Consider the following 23,028-nt stretch of genomic DNA (forward strand, 5'->3'; position numbering starts at 1 on the left):
GCTCCCTTGGCCATCAGTTCTCGCTCGGCTCGTTCTGCAGGGTCAGCAATTGTACTCTTGCTCGCCCAATGTTCACGGGGGCTCTTGCTTGCGGCCTACTAGGGCCTGATGCATAGGTGGGGATGTTTAATGCACGGCACTTAAATTGCGGTGTTACATTGCTTCACAGGCAGTATCATGTCTTCGTCGTATTTTCATCACAATGCAAGGGTCGGGAGAAGCGTCAGCAAGCATGTAGATGAGTGCTTTGTGCGTCTTGCGTTTCTGCATTTCGGAGAACCTATGTGAAAAAATAATAAAGATGCGCGTCAGTGGGTGTGTCCATCACCTACGTCATAGCACTGAGTATGCTCTTTGTGTGGATTGGTGTGGGGGTGTCCAGTGTGCATGGTGGTACGGGTGGTCTTGACAGTTGGCTAGGTCGTCATGGCATCTCTAACGATGTATTTCATTATTGTTGAAGGGTTTAGTCGAGTTCATCCATGCCGCAGGTGTCGGCTTGAGCAGGGCAGGCTGGTGGGCAGGCTGGTGGGCACATCCGTATGTTGCTGTACCAAGGTATTTGGTCGTCTGGTAGATAGGCAAATTCATCTTGTGGCGAGTGTCTGGGTCTCGATCTTCTAGGCCAGGGGCGCAAGGAGATTGGGGGGAGTCTTTTCTCCCATTCTCCCACTTCAATGTACTATTCTGTATCCTGACCGAAGGGTGTCCTGCACAAGAGCTCCCTCTGAACTCTTTCAGTGCTGGGTGTTATTATACTGGACCAAAGGGGGTGAAACTCCAAACAAATGTAATGGATGTGTATGTCCTCCTAAGGAGGTTGGAAGAGTATTTGCCATTTGAAACAATTAACATGCTAGAATTGGACAAGGGAGTATGTCACAATGGAAGGGATGATTTGAACGCTGTTCTTTCCAAGACATTTTGTATAGTACACCTTCCAGCATTGTGAAGAGGTTTAGTGAAATCATGATGGATTGTAGCCTAATGTGAAACTTGATGATAGTAGGCCAGGTGCCTTGCCTACAATTATGGGTGGCTTGCCCTTGCACAATTGATTGGAAGATTTTTAGAAGATAGTCAAGCTAAACCTGCACATAGGCAAGGACTATGATTATGTGTTGGTGGATCTATACTCCTGTAGCCTCAGAATCCCTTGCTCAATTGATGGAAAATGGCATTGAACCATAGTGACAATCTCTGAACAATATTTGCTCTGTAGAGAAGGCCAGAAAGGGAGTCAAACCCATTTGATGTGGGGCTAAGAGGTACGATCAATATACAGTGCCTCCCCATCGAGCATATCATTCTCATGCATCTCAACATTTGAAGCCCACCTACTAAATAGGAATCCCCACTCAGTAAACAGTGTATACCCCTATTTGGCCAGACAGCCAGGCTCCGCCTTGGCAGGACAACAAATGGAAATCCAAAAAACACGCATTTTTAAAGTAAATGTTTTGAATTAGTGTAGTGTGAGTTAAGATTGAATTCATATCTTGATGATTTGTTTTAGGGAAATATTTCACTTGTATCTTAACTTTGGAAGTCTTAACAGTTGCAATTGTAGACTTTACTTTTGTAGCTCTGGACTGTCCATTTGCACCATAACCTGGGAACTACCAATGTTTTGAAGTGGACATTTTTATTAATACTTTAGCAAACTTAAATATTTGTTCCACTGGTTTCCACTTTGTTATTTGTGTTTGTTGACTGTTTATGTCAGCATGTGTGATTCTGACAAGGCTGTGTCTTTATATGTGTTGCTTATTGTGGTTTTGTGTGTATATGTGCGAGAATAGCCTATTTGTGTGTTGTGTGCAGTTTTCAGCATCTCTAAAAATAACTAAAAGGAGACAGTGAGAGTTGTCTCTTTTAGAATATGACATGTAATAAGTGTCGATATGAGAATAATTTTCATAAGAAGAATTTCTTCTAGGCAGAATATTAACATATAGATATATGTTTTTAACAAGCAAGCCAATAAAGCAGATAAGCTCAATATGTGTCATCATTGAAGTTCATAGACTTGATCAATGGGTCAATGTGCCTCATGCCTGAACTGACATGTCTTAAACGCAGTATAGTTGAAAGCACTTTTGTATGCATTTTTTCTTCATATTACAAAATTGTCACATGAATAGAAACAACGGTAGATATAGTGCATATTTTGGTTGAATGTGTATATATTTATTAACATTTACTATAGGTAAAACCCAATTGGCTCACCTTAAAATACATGCAAATATAGCTCAACCCTCTGCCTCACTGTGTTTCGATATGGACCTTTAATTTCCAAATTGACAGATCTACTGGCTGGTCTTCAAAAGAAAAAACAAAAAGTGACGACTGGAAGGTTTCGAATCAATCATAACTACAGACACGGGTCTGGGCAACCCTCCAGCCCGTCTTTTTTAGCCATCCAATCCATTAGGGAAGAGGAATGCCCATATGCAAATCAGGCTTGGTCTGACCCCAAAAAGAGCAGTGCAGCCCTAACTTCTACATCACATCCCTTCTGCACAAGATCACAAGCACCCCCAGATATGTTTCGACCTCATTGGGCAAAATCAGTGAGGACTAGCGTGAGTGTGTAGACCCAACAAGCTTGAGACTCACCCACGCCTGAGCATACACGTCCCACACGTGGTGACTTAAACAAATCCAAATGTTGATGACTGGAAGGTTTTGAATCAATCATAACCACAGGCACAGCGCTGGGGAACCCTCCAGACCATCATTTTTCAGCCTATCAAGCTACTACAGAAGCAGAAGGACCATATGCCAATCAGTACAGCTGGAACTGCTAGGTCACATCCCTTCTGCACGAGACCACAACCATGTCCATACATTTTTTGGTTGCTTGTGGTCTCGTGCAGAAGGGATGTGGTCAAGAAGGTCGGGCGGAACTGCCCCTTTTGGGTTGGGACCTGGCAGGAGAACGATGGTCTGGAGGGATGCCAGAGCAATGCCAAAGGTTACAATTAATTCAAAACCTTCCAGTCATTACTTTTTTTTCTTTTCTTCTACCTTAAAAAGAAGGCACAGCAACGCCATGCTAGCAACGCCCAATACATCATCATCAGTTTGCAACATTTCAAGTATTGCAATTTGACATTTCAGAAACTTCGAGCTACCCACCAAAGAATACTAACCTACGGACATTCACTTATTAATTATTGATGCATTAACACGTCATGTTCCCAAGTGAGCTTTTAAAACATTTTAAGCTAGCTGGGATAGCTTTCACAAGCTACACTATATAGCCTACATCATGTATGTCAGTATCCAACTACATACAAGTTTGGAAATTCCACATCAAACTCTCCTTTGTTTGACCACAGCAATCCCCAAAACTAAATTCTCCATATGTCCATTAAGAGACCCTCCCCATATTCACAGTGGCGTTATATTGCCTGTAGCCAGGATAAGTCCAGTACTCTACTGATGACAGCTGTCTCTGAGCCCAGTGCCAAGAATTATTCCACCCAAAAAAGCTGATCAGGTCTTTGTTGAGGTATGCTCCTGTAGCCAAGTTTATATGGGTAAGTCATCAATATAGTGATGCTTCAATATGTTTGTTGGCAGGTGACAGAAAAGATCCCAGGTCAAGCCAGCAGCTTTACGAAACATGTTTTAATGAACCGTCTCCCGCTGGTGATAGTGCTATATAATCTACTCGTATGTCTATACATATGGGGTGCTGGGGAAGGGAGGGTTATTTACCTGTAACCATACGTTTGTAGTGAAGCTACCCTTCCCAGATTGATAAGCAACCTTCCCTTCACTCCGGATGTTGGAGGTAGAATGTTTTTTGTGAGCTATAGGAGTGAACTCAATGGCTTACCCAGGACCAAGCAATCTATGACGCCTTAGAATGTACTGCCTCAAGATTTCAAATTAGACATCTATTTGCCCTGAGGACTTGTGTGCAGAGTCCAATCTGTTAGCGTGCCCTGTCTCTTTAAGACAGTGACAGGGTCACCTGGTTTGTGACGTGGGAGCGAGGAGGAGGAGGAACGGAAAGGGAAAGTAAATCCAGTATCAAGTAGTACATGAATAAAGAAGGTTGTTAACTGTTTCCCTCTGGTGTGCGTCCTTATTTCCACAGGTCACCCGGCCCTAACAACTGGCGACGAGGCTGTCTCTGCAGCACACCAGAGTCCTCCTCCTGGCACGCAAATAATCCTGCTGCGCTGTGCCTGCTGCAACAGCCATCCATAAGCCGCATCCGCTGCCACCTCCAAGGCTGCTCCAGCGATTCCGCTGTCCAGGAGCAGCCTGACATGAGGCCCCCCTCATCTTACACCACTTGTGTCTTTAGCTGTCCTGGAGAGGCCTGAATCGGGCCACAGTGCATCATCTCCTCTGCCGCGTGCCAACCTGCCAGCAGCCGGAACACTTACATGTGCAGGAGCACGTGCAACCACAGGTGGGTGGCCCCCTCTGACCCCTGTTTGCCCTGTGGAGACTGCAGAGCATGACGCAGCCCTCAGGAAACCACGCCACCCACCCGCTACCTGTCCTTCCAAGACAAGCCTAGCCAGCCCCTGGTGGTTGAATACCTCGAGGTCGCAGCTGACACCATCACGCCCAGTGGGTGTAGGTGTACAACAACATGCTCCCACCCCTGGCAGCCGCCGTTGCTCCACATGAGGGGTCACCAACTACCCGCCAACTCTAGGTGGTGCCCCTGCCATACACAGCCCACAGGAGAGAGCATATTGAGCAGGACAGTAACCTAACCGGCCCGGTTGCCACCATGAGAACACCACCACCTGGCCCTGCCCCGCAACCTTAGGCCGCACAGGACCCACCCATGAAGTCCACAGCCACCGCATGGTGCATGCCGCCTCCATTCTCCATGGCCCCAAAAGTAGACAAAGGTCCGAGGTGGGTGGAATGGATAGAGGACTTTAATTACTTAATTACGGCGTCAGGTGAAGAAAATACAGCTGGCAGTGAAGTCAAGACACTCATCCAGACGATCCCCCCTGCTGAACAGCCCGATTTTTCGGCACTGCTCATGGCCCTTCACAAAAGACTTGTGATTGAACCCAATAGAGACTACGAAAGGTACATGTTCAACCAGTGTACCCAGAGAGGCGAAGAGACAGTTGACAAATTCATCACTCGTCTGAGAATCAAAGGAGCACACTGTCAGTTCCACGCTTTCTCGCTAGATAAGGCCATCCGCTTGAGGGTGATTGAGGGATGCCTATCCTAGACGCTCAAGAAACAACTGCTCAAGAAACTGCTCTCCATCGATTAAGTCAGCGAAATGGCCAGAATCTTCGAGAGAGTGTATGTACATGCAACCCAGATGTCAGGAAACACCACGACCAAAAAGGACAAGAGCGAGCTAATTACAGCGGTCCAGCCAGGCAACTCAAGAACTGGGGATAGGAATTCAGGAGGCGGATACCAGACGGCCCCCAGGATGCAGAGACAATGTTACCGTTGCAGGATGGCGTTTCCCCACTCAGGGACATGCCCTGCGCTCCCCCAGAGATGCGGAAACTGTGGCAGGGAAGGCCACTTCCAGGCAGTCTGCAGGGAAGTCAGACCCTTCCCCACACCACACATGATGCAGCCACCTCAACACAGGGCATACAATCGGACCCCACAGAGCCCGGCATACCAGATGCGCCCATACCAGTAAGGGCCAAGATGAAACGTGAGGGTAGTAGAGGACCACTACCCTGAAGACAACTCTCAAGTGCTTGAAACATACGAACAGAACCCGAGGATAAGAGACGAGTACGATGGACCACCACGCCAAAAGCCAAAACATGGCAGCAACTCAAGGACTGGAATATGAGGTGACCCGTACGAACAGTATGCCCAAGATGACTATGTGAACCTCATCATGGATGAGAGAGAAGCAAGAGAAGCACCTCGGATACCTGTAGAAATAGGCGGGAGACAGTTCTTCTTTCTGGTCGACTCAGGAGTTACCGTGAACATTATAGGGGAGAAGGAATTTCTACAAGTACCTGATAGACCGACACTAGCCCAAACCGCGTCCAAAATTGTCCAATGCGGAGCTGATCTGCACTGTAATTCGGAGCCCCACCAAAGGGAGATGCCTACTTAACTACCGCACAGCATCCAACCTAGGACTCATTGACATTCACGTCCATGAAGGTGACACCATCCGATCGACTGACCCCACCAGTGATGCAATGGACCAGGTCTGCACCATGTGGAAGATGCACTCATCCATTTGCCCCATCACTAAAGACATGATCCTGAAAGAATTCCTGCTCCTGTGTAAAGGACTAGGCAAGATGAAAGATCCCCTCGTGAAACTGCACGTAGACACGTCAGTGCGGCCCGTCCCCCAACATCCGGATAGAGTGGGCTTTCACCTGCAAGCTGCCGTGTCGAGGGAACTCAACCAGTTACTTGATGATGGCATCATCAAACTGGCCACAGGCCCGACCCCATGGGTCTCACTGCTGGTGATCATGCCAAAGGAAGGGGGACGCCTGAGACTCTGCGTGGATATGAGGATGGCCAACACCGCTATCCAGACAGAACGACACCCAGGACCACGCATAGAGGACATGATTGTCCAGTTAAACAAGGCTGTTCTTTTCTCCAAGTTTGACCTCAACCAGGGGTACCATCACATGGAGCTCCATCCCGAGTCACGGGGCATTACCACCTTTGCAACCCATGATGGTCTCCTCCGCTACAAGTGCCTAAACCTCGGCATCTCATCCGAGCCGGAGGAGCCTGAGAAACTTGGAAAGAAAAACCGCAGCGTTTTCCAACACAATAACGTTGTATTTATGTTTGCGGTCGCTTCAAAAGCTTCAAAATACAATGTTTTTAAAGCTGCGGTTTTATTTCTAAGTTTTCCGGGCTCCTCCAGCCCAGAAAACTTAGAAGAAAAAAACGCAGCTAGTGCTTATTTTTTTTAAAAAATAAATAGCACTTACCGAGATTCAGCTGCAGCTTTCCTGCTCTGGTCTCCGGTCACCGTCCTCCGCGTACAGCACTAATGAAGGGAAAGCCACCCAGCGGTAGCTTTTGTTTACTACAGCTGGCTGGCTTTTCCTTCATTAGTGCCGCAAAAGCAAAAGCCTGCACAGGAGGGCATCCATTTCACAAAATGGATGCGCCCATGTGCTTGCTTTTGCGAATTTTCAGCTTGAATAGCTCAAAATTTTACATAGGAAGTTTTAAAAAAGAGAATGCTATTATTTTTAAATAAAAATTTTTACCGGACCATGCCTTTAAGTACACCAGGGATGGAAGTGTACAAATAAACCATAGAAAAATATACAGTTAGAGAAGCAATAACATAAACATGTGTATCTAATTCAACTAACTCCCTAGACCAACCAGAAAAAAATAGGTTATCTAATATAGAACAATATCAAGGCTGCATTGACCACTAAAACTCACACTCCTTCATTCCCATTCAACCCAACATGTTTCATTCCTCACATATTCCATACACACACAGTCGGGAAATTCATCAGGGGCATGCACTTAAAAACAATGTGTGCCAAGGTTGTCAATACAAAGGGCAGGAACGTTTTCACATCCTTATTAGTTATATTCATGGCGTACAAGTACTCTCAAACTGTGCTAAGCCTGCCCCACACTCAATGTCGCTAGGGGGTAGACATATAAAAAACACAAACACGGCAGAACGTTCCTGCTGCTATGCTGAGTTTTCAAATTGCTCGATTGGACTACTTCGAAGCACCCAAGAAAACAGCTATTTCCTGCTACTGTGGTAAGCTTCAGTTTTCCTCCAGTATAAGAATGACATCAAACACCTGTGAACAAACACAGAGATAGAGAGACTAATCAATGCGGTCTCTCACTCAACAGACTGTTACATTACATCATCTGTGGAGCTAACGTGTGCTCAACTTTCATCAACCCACAAGGGCGTTCTAACGTAGAAAGGCTCCTATATTATAAAAAAAACACTTTAGGCAGCGGGCAATGGCTAAACATAACTTTAAAGAACTCGTAATCAAGAGCGTGTCCATCTAGCCATAGTTGGAAGAAAACTAGACTAGTTGACGAGGGTCCTAATGTACCAAAATGTGCCACAGCGGCAATCAGAACAGCAATGGCAAAATAAGCTCTAATTCTGTATTCGGTAAGCTTACCATACGAAAGGCCCTCAGTGTCACTTGAAACGAAAATATACATCAGATGTCTGAACTGATCGAATCCGTGTGCTAAGGGCTTGCAGTTAGTTCGACTTCAGGTGCCAGTGGCACTCTTCAATTGGAGTAAAGTCACCTGTAGATGGTGCAAAAGGGAAGCACTATTAGTCATCCTCGATACCACCTATAGCCCTGGGTGATTGGGAGAGCGGGGGATCAAGAGGCATTACTGTGTATTTATTCTCCACGTGTATCGACCGTATTCCACTTTGGTTAGAACAATTACTTCAAAGGTTCACTTCCCAAACCGAGTCTGTCTAAAGGAACAAAGCAAAATATCAGACTAGTAGTTTATTTAATCATCACTGTGGCCGGCACGGAACAGTAGTGTCTCAAGCACGAATCCAAGTGATTTGACCGAATGTCAAATTATCGAAAATGAAATGACCGAAAACAAAGTGTTCGAACACTTTGTTTTCGGTCATTTCAGGCCCGATAATTTGAACACACGAACACACGAACACGAACACACGAACACACACACCCACCCCCCCACTTACCTTGTCTTCACGCTGCAGCACCAGTTCCCTTTCACTGTGAAAGGGAACCAGCGCTGCAGGGTCCTTTTCTTTTTTTTTTTAACACGGAAGGCTGCGGGGGTGTCCCCGCAGCCCCCGCTCACTATACCATAAAGTATAGTGAGCGGGGCAATGCGGGGGACACCCCCGCAGCCCCCGTTTTTTTTCCAATGCTACCACCAAAGGATCGAACTTTTGGTGTTCGATCCTTTGGTGGTAGCATTTTTAGAACATTTGGTCGTTTCGACCATTTGTTTTCGGTCAAATCGACCTAAACTGTCAAGCACAGCATCCTAATGATGGCTTACAGACATTGTGATCCACCAGACCATGATCAAAGCTGCAGATAGCGTCCGTAGCAGATGGTTACTAACCAGCATTTGCCTCCTGCCCATTAAAACCCTGTGGCGTCAACGTACCGTGTGGTGCAACGAGAGATCATTAAGGAATTGGCTATAAACTGACACCCATTTGCAACCAGCACATGAATCTCGATACTGTTTTGACCACGAAAAAAGAATATGAATACGTGGTTCTCTCTTAAGAAAGGTCACAACATCGGGAGTGCACACCCCCGTCGTACTCGAGAATGTAAGAGTGCACCCAGCCACTAATAAACCCAATTGAGGCACCGATAAAATAGAGGTAACTGTTAGCACCGTGGAAGACCATTAGTATAAAGCATAGGAATACCAACATAGATTGAGTTAGCAACATTGCGAAATTAGCTCTGGAGAGCCGTGTCTTACCGTTATTATCAGTATCCGATGGGTAAAGCCAGCGGGATTCTAGCACGTCCTGAAAACAAACACGATGAAGCGTCCGTCTATGCTGGCTTCAAATGCACAGCAAGCAATGGGGACGTCATTTCCTTTTTCTGTTTTTGAAGGCAAGCCTGTCATTAACCCAGGTACCTCCCTTCATTGGGAGCACATGGCTCAAGCACTCGCTTCCCAGGTGCATATGTACCGCATGGTATGCTGGGACTTGGAGTCCAGTAGTCCCACAATGTGACGAACCATGTGGGGAAAGAGCGAAATCGGGTGGAAACAACCACTTATTCAGCAGTAATCGTTGCGCAGACGTTCGAGGATGTATCTGTCATTGGTACAACTACCCATGATAAAAACACCATAAAAGAGCGTCCATTCGCAAGGATATCATTTGGCATTTCCATTACAGAAAAGAGGGGAACAATAGATGACCTCCAACCACACGGTCCACAAGAGAGGGGATTGTTACGCTACACAATGCCAACAGGGTCATGTGTGACCAACGATAATGCAAGCGTAGCTGAACTCTCCTGAGAGTCGTTGTTTCAGGGACATTTTCTGGAAGCACCAACGTGCTGGAAAAGTATAACTAAATGGTTTCATATAGGTATACAATTTACAACAAGGCATACATCGTGGCCTATGCCAGCCAAGCAATGACCCCGCCCGAATCTGCCTACTTGCAGGCCGAGAAGGAGAGCCTTGCAGCAGTATGGGCGTGCAAGCACTTCCACAATTCGTGATAGGGAAAAGGTTCACCCACATCACCGATCACCAAGCCTTGTTGCCCTTATTCGGAAACCCTAGAACTAAGATGCCCCCCAGGATTGAACGCTGGGTCATTAGGCTCCAAGAATATAATTTTGAAATCATCCCCCAGCCCGGAGGTGAGAACAATCCGGCAGACTATCTGTCGAGACACCCAGCAGGCAAAACCCCTCCCAGGTCCAGAGACACTGAATACATCAACTATGTGACTTGAAACGCACTTCCCCCGGCTATCTCACTAGAGGCCGTTTCTTCAGCCTCAGCAGCAGGCCCCTCCATGGCCCTGGCGATCAGCCTGACAGAGAACAATAAGTGGAAAGATTATTGGCGCGCTGTGTTAAATCATCTGGGATTGTGCTACGATGAACTCGAGAGATTGGCCAAGGTACACACGGAGTTGGCAGTCAAAGATAAAACGATAATCCAGAGAGGGCGCAGACTCGTCATTCCAGCGACTCTCCTGTCTGAAGTTATCAAGTAATCTTGTAACCTACGCCGTGACACCCCAGGGTTTGGGCGTAGAACCAAATGCAATAAATAAATAAAATTAAGATGGCCCACGAAGGCCAACGAGGAGCAGACAACACAAAAAGGCAGATCAGATGCCATGTGTGGTTCACATTTCTGGATGCAATGGTCGACGGATGGGCGAGAAACTGCCCAGCATGCCATTGCACAGCCAGGACTGAGGCCTTCATACCAATCCAACCAACGCAGATCCCTGAGCACCCCTGGGAGAAGGTGGCCGTGGATTTCTATGGCCCCCTCGAGTCGGGAGAATATCTGTTGCTCTTTATAGACGAACACTCGAGGTTTCCGATAGTGAAGAAGTCGACATCCACAGCGTTAGCTCAAGTGGCAGTGATTTTCGACGAAAACATAAGTGAGTAGGGGATACCGGACACCATCAAGTCTGACAATGGCCCGCCACTCAGTGGCCATGAATTTGTGACCTTCCTGAAACACATGGGGTTCGTCCACCAGAAAATCACACCCCACTGGCCAGAAGCCAATGGAATGGCTGAGAGGTTCATGGCCTCAATCAAGAACACCCTGCAGAGAGCCCGCCTCAAGGGCGCTGACCCCCACCAAGCACTCTGTCGACTGCTAAGGGACTACCTCAATACACCTCATAAGGCCACTAACAAGACCCCGGCAGAGTTAATGATGAAATATCATGTTCGCACCCGCATCGTGAGACATCCGGTAAGTCAGCCAGAGGCTGACCATGAAGTCATCAGAAGGGATGCTGAGCGGAAGGAACGAGCCTCTGAGGAGACCGGCGAAAGGAGAGGAAGAGTTTCAGGTCCGGGACGAAGTGTTGGTGCAGCAAGCCGTGTCCAGAAAGACAGACTCCCGATTGCCCTTAGCCCACTCCAGGTCACCGGCATCAAAGGGACGATGGTAACAGCTGTGAACTCTGAGAAAGAAGTAACAAGGAACAGTTCATTGTTTAAACAAGTTGTTAAAAGAGAGGATGAAATGCTTCCACCGCCTGCCATTGGCCCAGAGCCTCATGAGGCATGAGACCATCTGTGGATCCCTCCTGGATCGTCCAGTCACCACCTGGCAAAGCCGTCTGACAGTCCAGGGCTGGCCTCAAGTGGGGTAACCAGTACCTGGCCACAACAAACCATCAGGAGGCCGCTCCGCCTGGTTGAAGAATGTTAGGAGGAAGCAAGGACATTTGTCCAGGGGTGTTGTTAGCGTGCCCTGTCTCTTTAAGACAGAGACAGGGTCACGTGGTTTGTGACGTGGGAGCGGGGAGGAGGAACGGAAAGGGAAAGTAAATCCGGTATGGAGTAGTATGTGAATAAAGAAGGTTATTAATTGTTTCCCTCTGGAGTGCGTCCTTATTTCCACGGGCCACCTTGCCCTAATACCATCTTTGTTTTTCATTGTCTTTTTCTTGTTTATAAAGTTGGTAATGTGCATATGTTTAAGTATCTGCAGAAAATACATCGCTAACCATGATTTGTGGAATATGTCACATTGCAGTTCAGATCACCTCCATCATTTTGTGTCTTCATTTAGCCCACCTTAAACATATGTGGTCTAGATATGGGGCTGATTCTGCATTACTATGAATTTTAATGTGTCGGAAGCAGCTGATAGTTGTGGAGGAGTTGTTTCAGTGCAGCTTGACACAGTGTACGCAGACGCAGCGAACTCACCAAGGTGCTTCCCTCTAATGAAAATCTGTAGCCCGATTGGAGCTACCGTGTGTGTTTGCTTGCACCCTAGAGCCTGCTGAGATCCCTGTGACTCCTGCGACCCTTGTGACTCCCAAGATCCGAGACCCAGTGCCTCAGTCTGTGACCTGTGAGGCCAAAATTGAGACCTGCCCTCGGCCTGCCCTCGGAAAAGCTTTTGGAGAGAGCAGAGCCGGCGGTCTGCAGGCTGAGAATAGCCTGCATCCGATGGCATCCTGGTGAAGGAGAAGGAGACAAATGTGAAGGTGAAGGATGAATGCTGAGCTGGTGGCTGTTAGGGAGAGGAACCTGTGGTGGCACACCAAAATCCCAATGCCTATGTTCTCCTCTCCAGCCGGCACCTGGGTCCGCTCAGCCCTTTCTCAGGTCTATGTGCTTAAGTCTCAGCGGGTTTAAGTAGTGACTGTTGGACCCAAGTCGAGGGTCCTTTGAGCTGCTCACACCCAAGCAAAGTACATCCCTGCACTCTGGTGTAATTGCATTTAACGTTCTCCTCGATTTGTGGTGCCTTTGGGATAAGCCTACACCCTTTGAGCCACATTAGCTGGGGGTTTGACTACTCGCCACAGTGTAGTGTTCAACTTCTTCATCGACTCATTGACTCGCAGCGACTGTGAGGGAGGCTTTTTAACTTCTCCTAGCCTTACCCTCAGAGCCGCGCTTTTGGGGCAACTGTCAGAGATGTCCTTATTCCTAAAGTTTGGAATGAATTGTACATTTCCTATAAAGCAACATAAATAAAAACACTGGAAGCTTTTTCACAGAATCGAATGCAGATTCTTGGTGACAGTAACCCAACTCCGGTGTAAGTGCAGAAATGAGCTGCAAGTGAGGTCTTCTTCGGCAGCTCAATGAGCACAGGCCTACTCTCTCTGCTCCTCTTACTCCCAATTACTCTTGCACAATGCACAGTGACGTGGCCGATGATTTACTGTTCCCTTGCACTCTTCCTGAAGTCACAACTTGCTCTGTGGAAGTCTCTGTTGCTGACATCTCTGTTGGCACCCCATTGGCCCCATGATTACCTGGTCAACAACACGTGTCTTATCAAACGCACTTGACGGCAGCACACTTTGATAGTGTGCAACGCAACTCCACCCGCATCTAAAATGACTGCCTTCTTCCCGGTTTGTAACAAGCTACTCACTGATGTCTTCTCCTTGAGCAAAGAACTTTCTAAGGAAATTATTTCTGAACTATCTACTCCTCTCCAGTGTTTGGGCTCCATGACCCTCAAAATAGTTGCCAAAATCGTTGTGTTGTCACCTGCACGACCGCCTGATGTTTCTTTAACTACTTCTCTTACTGCTCCTTCATCCACTTCTGCTGTGCCTGACCAATACTCTACAAAACCTCATTCCAACCCAATCTTACCTCGGGCTGGGGGCCTCTTTTACTTTTTCTCCCCACTGGATGTCTCACAACAAATTAGCGGGGAAATATACTTGCTTGGTCCACTCCTGTCATTCTCCTGAAAGCTTACCTTCTACTTCTACCACTCTTATTTCAGCATCTTTGGCCCCTCTGTCTAGCTGTGAACACGACTATAAGGCCCTCTCTATGCAACCCCGCTCTGTCTCAGCTTCCTCTGATGATTTTAACCCCCTTTTCTCTTGGCCCCCTTCTATCTCTGGACCTGGTGACCCTCACATTGGTGCTCCCCATCCTGTCTCTGTCTGTAGAACTAATGGCTTCTCTTCTTCTGCTTCTGTTTATTCCTCTCCATCTCTGGATATGGCTGATGTTAACGACTCCTCTGCCGCTATGTTTAACGTGCTGGAATCGCTCTTATCTGAACTCACCTCCAAATGCAATGTGATCACTGCTAAACTGGATGCCCAGGATCTCCAAATTGCAAAAACCTTGGACCTTGATGAGTCTCTTGTCCAAGCATCGGCCCGTCATGATGATCACTGGTCAACCATTTGCACCAACCAGCTGGCTCTTCTCCTTGACTCCACCACTTGTTCCACTATCTGCCCACATTTGCCTGACTCTTCTACTTCTTTCTCCCCCATCACTGTCGCCTCATCTACTGAGTCCCCTCCTGATTTGATTAAGGGATTTCCTGCTACGAAGTGGTCCCGCAGGGCCGACCGCCAAGCATCCATGTATGAACCACTTGCAGCCAAAAAAAGGAGACTGGGCACTGTTGCCAGAAGACTTCCTGGCATGACGGTGGCCTATGGAGAGGGACTTCCCCCTGCCCCCTTTTTGCATGTTTTACCCTCCCTCGAGACACAATGTACCCATGCCTGTGTGACCTTTGCCAAGTACAATGAATCAATCACGGCAATCCAGTACTTCACCTTGGCCCATGTGTTGACTTTTCGCCTGCTGATGCAACTGGCAATTCCCTACCCAACACTGTGCCGGGGAGTTATTTGGCCAGTGTAGCAGCTACCATCGCCCCTCCTGCAGGGCTCACCCCTAACTTAGAGGGGAGGCTCACTGTAAACTCATCTGCTCAGACTGAGGGATCCTTTGGACCTGCGGCCCCACTCACCTACCCTCTGGGTTGTAAGGATACCGTATCTTTGCACCACCAGTTCAAGCAGCTCCCATTCAAGGGCCCAAGCAACCTCGGCCACCTTTTAAAACTGCCACTAAGGCCCTTTTGATACAATGTGTCTTTGGCAAAACTAAGGGGCAGTTCTTAAACTGCTCTAGACTGCTTAACCTTTGTAATTGCATCACTCCTTTGTGCTTCTTGGATAGCGATGGCATTAAAACATTCGACATTGGTGAATCTTTTGATTGTGCTACCGCTGTTGTCTACTTTCACTCCAGGGAGACCCTGGCTTACATCTTGGAGCATTTGGGCTGTGAGTGTTCGCTGATTGACTCCCTCTACAGCCTGAGATATTGTCCAGTGGAGGCGACTGAGGTCTGTATTGCACTCAAGCTCCTTCCTGCATCGTGCCCCAGTCCCTAGTTTACCTTCTGGAACAGAGTTGGGTGCGGCCTTGTCGGGAGAGGAATGCCACTGGACATGGTCATCCATGCTGGCTGCTCAGGGGGGACCCAAGGGCCTCTCGCTGCTCCCTCCCCTCCTTTTGTTCAATTGAACAGCTGGAATACTCGTGGCTCTAGCCACCTTTTCAAGGCAGGCGGCCTTTTTGACAACTTGGCCCAGTACTCCATTGTGGCTCTCCCTGAGACATGGCTGACTGAGCCGGTGGTGGTGGACGGGTGGCAATTTATTAATAAGCTTGCCACCCAAGGCCATAGGGGACACCCTAAAGGGCTGCTGCTGGACATCAAAAACTTCCTTAGAATGGTAGAACTACCGACCAGTTCCCCAAATATTCTCATGGCTGGGATTACTATGCCTTTCGACTGGGACTGCAGGCCCAGGGAAGTTGTGTTAGTCAGTCTGGATGATCCTCCTTGCAGACCCCCCCATGCTGAAGTTGTAGCTCAAACTGAGAGCCTTTATTAGCGAACCAAGCTCTTGCCCTCCTTCCATAATCTGTGGGGATTTTAACTCTTGGATTCCAGGCCCTTCTAACTATGCCTTAGTGCCTGGACCCCCTTCCGCCTGCCCAATGGAGATTGGCCCGCTTGCCTGTTCCTGTAAAAGGGGCCTGGAATTGTCTACCTTATTGTTTTCCACTGGATTATCTATGATCAATGGAGCCACCCCAGCTGATAACCCCCTGAACTTTACTTGATTTGGTATCAGTTGCAGTAGCATCTCAGAGTATGGCTTCATTGCCAATGACCCCTCTTTGGTGACTGACATGGTAGTTTCTCCCTGCCTTGAGAGTGACCACTCCTCCCTTGTGATGTCCTTGAATCTGGTTGAGCCACCTCTGGTACTAAAGGGTTAACTTCACCTTAAATGGCATCTCATGGAGAGAGCAAAGACTGGAAGAACTGACAAGAAGATGATGAAGCTTTGGGGTGGGTATTCCTTTGGTTGGACCTCAGCGCCCTTGAATTTCTTTTCGTGTGAATTGTCTTAATGGTCGCATGAAATAGTAACAACGGAGTACTAGGTTCCTCTTCTCCGTTAAGTTGAAAGACAAAAAAATGTTGACAGTTACTTGAGCATTAAGCCCATGTGCCCACGTCTTGCTGAGAGTGAAAAAATCACAAAAACTCCCTTCTCCGTTTCCCAATGTAGTTATTGGGAGTTTTTATTATTACAACAATGCCCTCTGTGATAACACGTGTTTCGACGGGTTCGCCGTCTTTCTCAAATCAGGGCCAATGTTACTTGTTCTCGTTTTTTTTCTCTGTCTTGTGTTTCAAGTCACGGGTTAAATCCCAAGCTTCTGTTCTCGTTCTCGTTAACCCGTGACTTGAAACACAAGACAGAGATAAAAACGAGAGCAAGTAACATTTGCCCTGATTTGAGAAAGACGGAGAACCCGTCGAAACACGTGTTATCACAGACGGCATTGTTGTAATAATAAAAACTCCCAATAACTACATTGGGAAACGGAGAAAGGAGTTTTGTGATTTTTGCACTCTCAGAAAGACGTGGGCGCATGAGCTTAATGCTCAAGTAACTGTCAAAAATGTAAAGACTGGAAGAAGCCTCTCCAAATTATATGTGCTGCTTTGGCCTACTTTGTTAATCACTTGACTCTTGAGGCTTTGGGTGTCTCTAGTGTCTACTCCCTCAAGGTGATTCATGACTTTGGGGAAGTACTCTTAACCTTAGTCACCTCTATTTTCAGACGAAAAGCCTCTGGCCCCCAGCACCCCACCTTCCTGTTGTGTGCTCACCGGCACTCCTATGATAGAACCAATGTATCTAGGAAGAAGGATTTACTCAGGGAAATTTGCAACATAGCGGGTACCGAATCGGACCCCCAGGTTTGCACCTATTGCCTGAACAGGTCCAAGCTCCTTCACCGGAAATGGCTTAAACAACATTGGTGTGTCCAGGAATGCTCACCGGCTTGGTCCACACTGCTCGTGTAAATGACACACTCCAATTCTGGAACTTGGTCTCGGGTGAACACTGTGAGCGTGATTTGTTGGGTGTCACAAGTCGGCATGGGTTGAGCATGTGACTGCAATGCTGGGGGGATATCCCTCCACCGTGAACGCCTGTGCTCATACCCTGAACCGATGGTCTTATACTTATTGCCCTGCGCATATCACCAAGATCATTGCTAGTAGTAAGTAATTGCGAGCTCCTGGCCCTGATGGCATCTGCAGCAATGCCCACAAAAAAGACCATGCTTGCTGGGGCTCCACATTAAATTGCCTTTTCCACTGGATCGGAGAGTCTCAATTGCTTCCACCCTCATGAAGACAGTATCATCGTCCCCATTTGGAAAAAGGTCAATTGATCTCTAACTGGAAACTATTGCCTCCTTGTGATGCTTGACGCCTCTTCCAAAATATTCTCTTGCATGCTCGTCTCTGACCTCTGGTATTGGGCTGCAGAGTCCAAGCTCATTTCTTTTAACCAGACTGCTTTCCAGTGGGGCCTGAGCACGACTACGAGCTGGCTTTCGATTCCGTTAATCGTAACAAGCTTTGGCAGAAGCTTTCATCATGGAACATTCCATCTGGCCTCCTTTCAATGATTATATCACACCACACTGAAACCAGGGTAAAGGTCCGGTTGGAACAGTCTGGTAGCACTTCTATTTGGATCCCGATGTCCCGCGGTCTCAAGCAGGGCTGTATCCTCACCCCAATCTGTTCATCTTATACTTAGCAGACATGGGCCCGGCTGTGGCTAATTCCATCTCTATGACTCCCAAAATGGGGGATCTCCCCCTCAATGACTGGGCTATGTGAACGATATCATCCTGCTTGACCTCACTTCTTTGGGTCTCCAAACCTCCCTTGACACTTAGAGGAGATAATCGGACTCTCTGGACCTTGTGGTGAATATAAAAAAGATCAAGATCATGGTATTCCATCCTTCCAGCTGCCACAAAACCACGGTTCCTTGTCACCTGGAAAGGGTCAAACTGGAGGCGGTAAATGTTTATCCACTTTGATGAGGGTCTCTGTGGCGACTTCCATATCACCCAAGTGAAACTTAGGTGCTCCCAGGTGGTCAGAACTCTGGGAAAAATGGCTTGCTCTGGTGGTGGCTACTCGCTTGGCATTTTGACACAGCTATACATGGCTAAGAGTAGCTCCATCATCATGTATGGCGCCATTGGATGGCACCTCGGTAATGAGAAGGGGTTGGTAAGACTCGAATCCTTCCTTCTAAAGAGGCTGTTTTGATTGCCCCTGCGTGCACCAGCTGAATCCATCTATCTGGAATTCGGCATCTTCTGCTGTAGGGCAAGGCTACAGCTCTCCCTTTTAGGCATATATTGGCAAGCAGTTAATGCCGAGGCTGGCACCCTGAATTGTATTATCCTTAAAGCTGCCCGGTCTAAGGTTGCTTATATGCCTCCTAGTGTTTTTCAATGTATTCTTTGGACGTCAAGCAGGTGGCTGAACTTGCTAACAGCCACATGCGAGCGCTGGTCTTACCCCAGTTTTAAAGCCTCTACACGCACTGTGGTAAATGCCAACTATTGTGAGCAGTATGTAACATTCCTGGCAACCAAGCCGAACAAAAGTCTGTTCACAGATTATATCACTAGGCATAACGGACCCCTGAATTATGTTGCACAATTTGTGGGCAATACCTTGGTCTGGGGGTACCTTAAGGTTAAAATTAACTCTGCCAAAACCTTGGAGGTGACAGCGCCTGAACTAACATCCCTAGACCTATGCTGAAGTACTGCCTCTGTGGCACCGCTTCCATTGAATCTGCCAAACACTTGTTAGTCCATTGCGCGACGTTGGATACACTCTGACTCCCTGCTCTGATGGCAGCAGTCCTGGAGCCTTCACTCCCTGCTCCAGTAATATGGGGGGAATCACAAAACTTGTATTGTGTTTTTTACTATTTTTTGGGAAAAGCTTGTATGTATGCTGAAGACCTCTTTCATTGTCACCAGTTATTAACTGTTTTATCTGTGATATTGTTGGTCTTTTGGATCATCATTTTAATGACTGTTTTAATCAGTTGATTGTGTTTTTCATTGTGTTCAAAAGCTGTTTTTCGCTGCTGTATAACACTGGTAAATAAAAAATAAATAAATATATAAAAGTAAGCCTCTCTGATGTCATTATTTGGACTCCTAAACATTTCATCAAGTGTCCTTTGATAGGAGGAAATGTTGCTTGCACAGACCGATCAAAGAGTATTTTATGTTTCATGTGATACATTTGTGCAGACATTTTACAGTGAATCAGAAATTCGCATGACACGATTTCATAGCATGTCTCGTATGTTATACTAACCACACATAAGTGAATAAGCATAGGAATTTGAAGCCCTGCTGCTTAAATGCCTGAAAAATCATGAACGTTTACATTGTTTATTTAGTCATTGTAATTTAATTCATTTTCTATAATACGATACACCTTAGTGTTATATATCTCCCATTATTTCAATTTCCGTAACATAGTATGTAAGATAAAGTCTCATGTTTTTCACGCTGCTTGAACAGTGCTTCTTCAGGAATCCAAGTTTCACATTAGGGTTTCCATAGCACACCATTCTGGGATGCCTGTTTCTCTCGTGGGAGTATTAGTTATGACTAATTCCCCATAATTTTGCGATGAATGGCAAACAAATGTATATTATTTATACATCCCGTCATAGGAATTTAACAAAATTAAGTAATGCATGTTCACAGTACAAAAAATCTTAACTCACAAATACAGAACGTTGCATCATTAAACACGAGTAGCACGGGGGAGAGCGTCTTGTCAATTAGGTGGTGGGGAACACCCATGGAACCCATCCTCCCAGGGTGTCTGCCATTGTTGGTCCTGGCCCCGGTTCCCCAGGGCTCTTCCCTCCAATTCCATCTATCTTCGCCACTCCCTTTCCTCCCTGGCCTCGCCAGGAATACCGGTCCTGCCCCCCAGTTGCTGGTCTCCCGGCTGCGCACCTTCCTGATGGCCACTGTTAAGATAGAAAAGGGACTTATTCCCTTTACTATTTTTCATGCCGGCCATCTTTGTTAGTAGCTATTTTAGGGAAGTTAATAATAATAATAATAATAATAATAATAAGTTAGGTGTGTGAACGGAGTCCATATCCCTAAAAGGAAAATCTACACCATGATTATCAGCCCAAAGGCAGTCCAGGGGTGCCCATAGTGATAACCTCAACGTTCAGTGGTGGACTGGCTTAGGCCAATTTGGACAAGTGGGCCATTACTGGCACTGACCATCACTCCAAACACTTAATTTGGAAGGGCATCCCAAATGTGTTGGTTTATGTGATAACAGTTATTCCAAAAAGGGGGAATCCGCATGTCAATGTGACCTATAACTGTAGGTCACTAAGTGGCCGCCATTTTTGTGAAAAAGATATCAGGTCTGATTACACAATATAATTAAACCCAGGAGACAAATGATCATGGCATTTGTAATGAACTGTTATTTGTAACATTCTTATTTGTGAAAATAATATGGACAGTTACTATTGCAAAGATCAACATTTCGTGGCCAACGCCATCTTTAAGGCTTTCTTAATGTCTTGATTCCTCAGGCTATAGATCAGTGGGTTTATCATGGCAATCACTACCGTATAGAAGACAGACACCACCATATCCTGTTCCCGGAAGTAACTATCAGAAGGGCGTAAATAAATAAAAAATGCTGTTCCATAGAAGAGAGTCATGGCTGTGAAGTGTGAGGAACAAGTGGAGAAAGCCCGGAGCTTCCCAGCATTGGAGCGCATGCTCAGAATTGTATTGAAGATTGAGGCGTATGAGATGATGATAAGCAGGATGGAGAACATTCCCATCATACAAGGCAAAACGAAGAGCACTATTCTATTGATATGTGTCTCGGTACAGGAAAGATGGAGTAGAGGTGGAAAATCGCAGAAGAAATGTTGGATTTCAATGGAGCCACAGAAGGAAAGGCGCAACATTAAACTCAAATGTACTGATGCATTTACAAAGGCTCCAACGTGACAGCCCATTACCAACCGTGTACACGCATTCCTGGTCATGATAGATGGGTATTGCAGTGGAAGACATATTGCAACATAGCGATCATACCCCATTGCTGCCAGGAGGAATGACTCAGCACCTCCCAAAGTAGTATAAGAGTAGAGCTGAGCCATGCAGCCATAGTAAGAGATTGTGTTTCTCTCCACAATGAAGCTGACCAACATCTTGGGGGTGACAGTTGTAGAGTAGCAGAGGTCCACTAGAGACAGCTGGCAGATGAGAAGGTACATGGGTGTCCAGAGTCGACGGTCAGCCTGGATCAGGGCAATGAGGCCCCCATTGCTAAGAAGGGTGGTCCCGTACATGGTCATGAAGAGCAGGAAGAGTGGAATTCGAAGCCCCGGATCACACGAGAGCCCAATGAGGATGAATTCAGTCGTTTGATTTGCAAGTTTCATTGCTTATTTCTGAGACCTAAACTGAGGTGGAAAGGATAAAACTGGTTACCGGAGTGTTACGCTGCAATTCCTGCTGAATATTGATAAGCAAAAGCTGCATTATTGTGCTCTGTGATTTCAGGTGGCAAATAGAATAGGTGAAACAAATGACACAAAGAGAAAGGCAGCACTATGTCCTTGAATTGAGATATTTCCGAGAGCTTGTCTAAGGCAATGGTAGCTGGAAAAAAACATAAGAGAATTCCTAAGACTGGACAATATACTGCCATGGATGAGCATGGATGTAAAGATACTGCACTACATAATTAACAAGGAACATTAAACTCTCTGTGGAAGGTGCGGAGATATCTGACAGTTTGGATCAGGTGCCAAACCCAAATGTTTTTAATATGATCTACCTACAAGTACAATTAATTTGAAAACTCATTAATACCTTTCAAACACTACTGATGTCGCAACAGCTGTACATTGTTGTTCAATTGTTATGTTTTTATAATTGTCATTTGCTAGCATCAGTCTTCCATTGGAATACTCTTGCAACACTATATGCTTATCTTGGATACATTGCACCCAGTGCTGGGTTCCGTCTGATTGTGGTAAGAGTTCATGTGTAGAATGAGTGTGACCTATGTGGGGTGATAAGGTCAGGTGTTATGCCTGAGGCCCAAAGGTGTGCTCCGATTGCTGTGCTGAATTCCTGTCACTGTGTCTTATGTGCCATGTGGAGCTGCAGAGAGGTAGGTGTTGGTGATTCGTGCAAGTAACATATGGCTGCAAGGTTGTGTGGAATGAGTCTTCTTGGGCGAAGAGACAGTGGCATGTGTATTGTGTGAATGCCAGAGATGAGGTCTTATTACAGTGCTGTGTTCATGTTGTTCTGAATTATGAGCATAAAAGTACCAGCAGAGAGCACTCATATTATGCAAGCAAAACTAAGTTATGCAAAGGTAGCTCATGCTTATTACCTATCAATAGTTTTTTAAAAAATGGTGCGAAATCGGGTTTGGTTACTCCATAGCCATGTTGGGTGGCTAACAAGTATTTGCACCCTGGGAGAGGCACCGGTCAGTCAGGAGGCCTGAAACATGGGTGGAATCTTGCAGTGATTGCCTGCATTCTCTCCTGACTACCGGTGCCTATCCCTGTGTC

General features: G+C 46.6%; 1 protein-coding gene across 1 annotated transcript; it reads right to left on the reverse strand.

Moving 5' to 3' along the window:
• Positions 1 to 20,955: 20,955 nt before the first annotated feature.
• LOC138514603 (olfactory receptor-like protein COR4) lies at positions 20,956 to 21,879 on the reverse strand. The gene has a single exon (XM_069630055.1). It carries the CDS (start codon positions 21,877 to 21,879, stop codon positions 20,956 to 20,958), a length of 924 nt encoding a protein of 307 aa, XP_069486156.1.
• Between the last annotated feature and the right edge of the window lie 1,149 nt (positions 21,880 to 23,028).

The sequence above is a fragment of the Ambystoma mexicanum genome, chromosome 12, assembly GCF_040938575.1.
Source record: "Ambystoma mexicanum isolate Mex_15411 chromosome 12, UKY_AmexF1_1, whole genome shotgun sequence".
NCBI classification, from domain to species: Eukaryota; Metazoa; Chordata; class Amphibia; order Caudata; family Ambystomatidae; genus Ambystoma; species Ambystoma mexicanum.

Coding starts and splice junctions, on each gene's coding strand:
- LOC138514603 (XM_069630055.1), bottom strand. CDS start 21,879: ATGAAACTTGCAAATCAAACGACTGAATTCATCCTCATTGGGCTCTCG.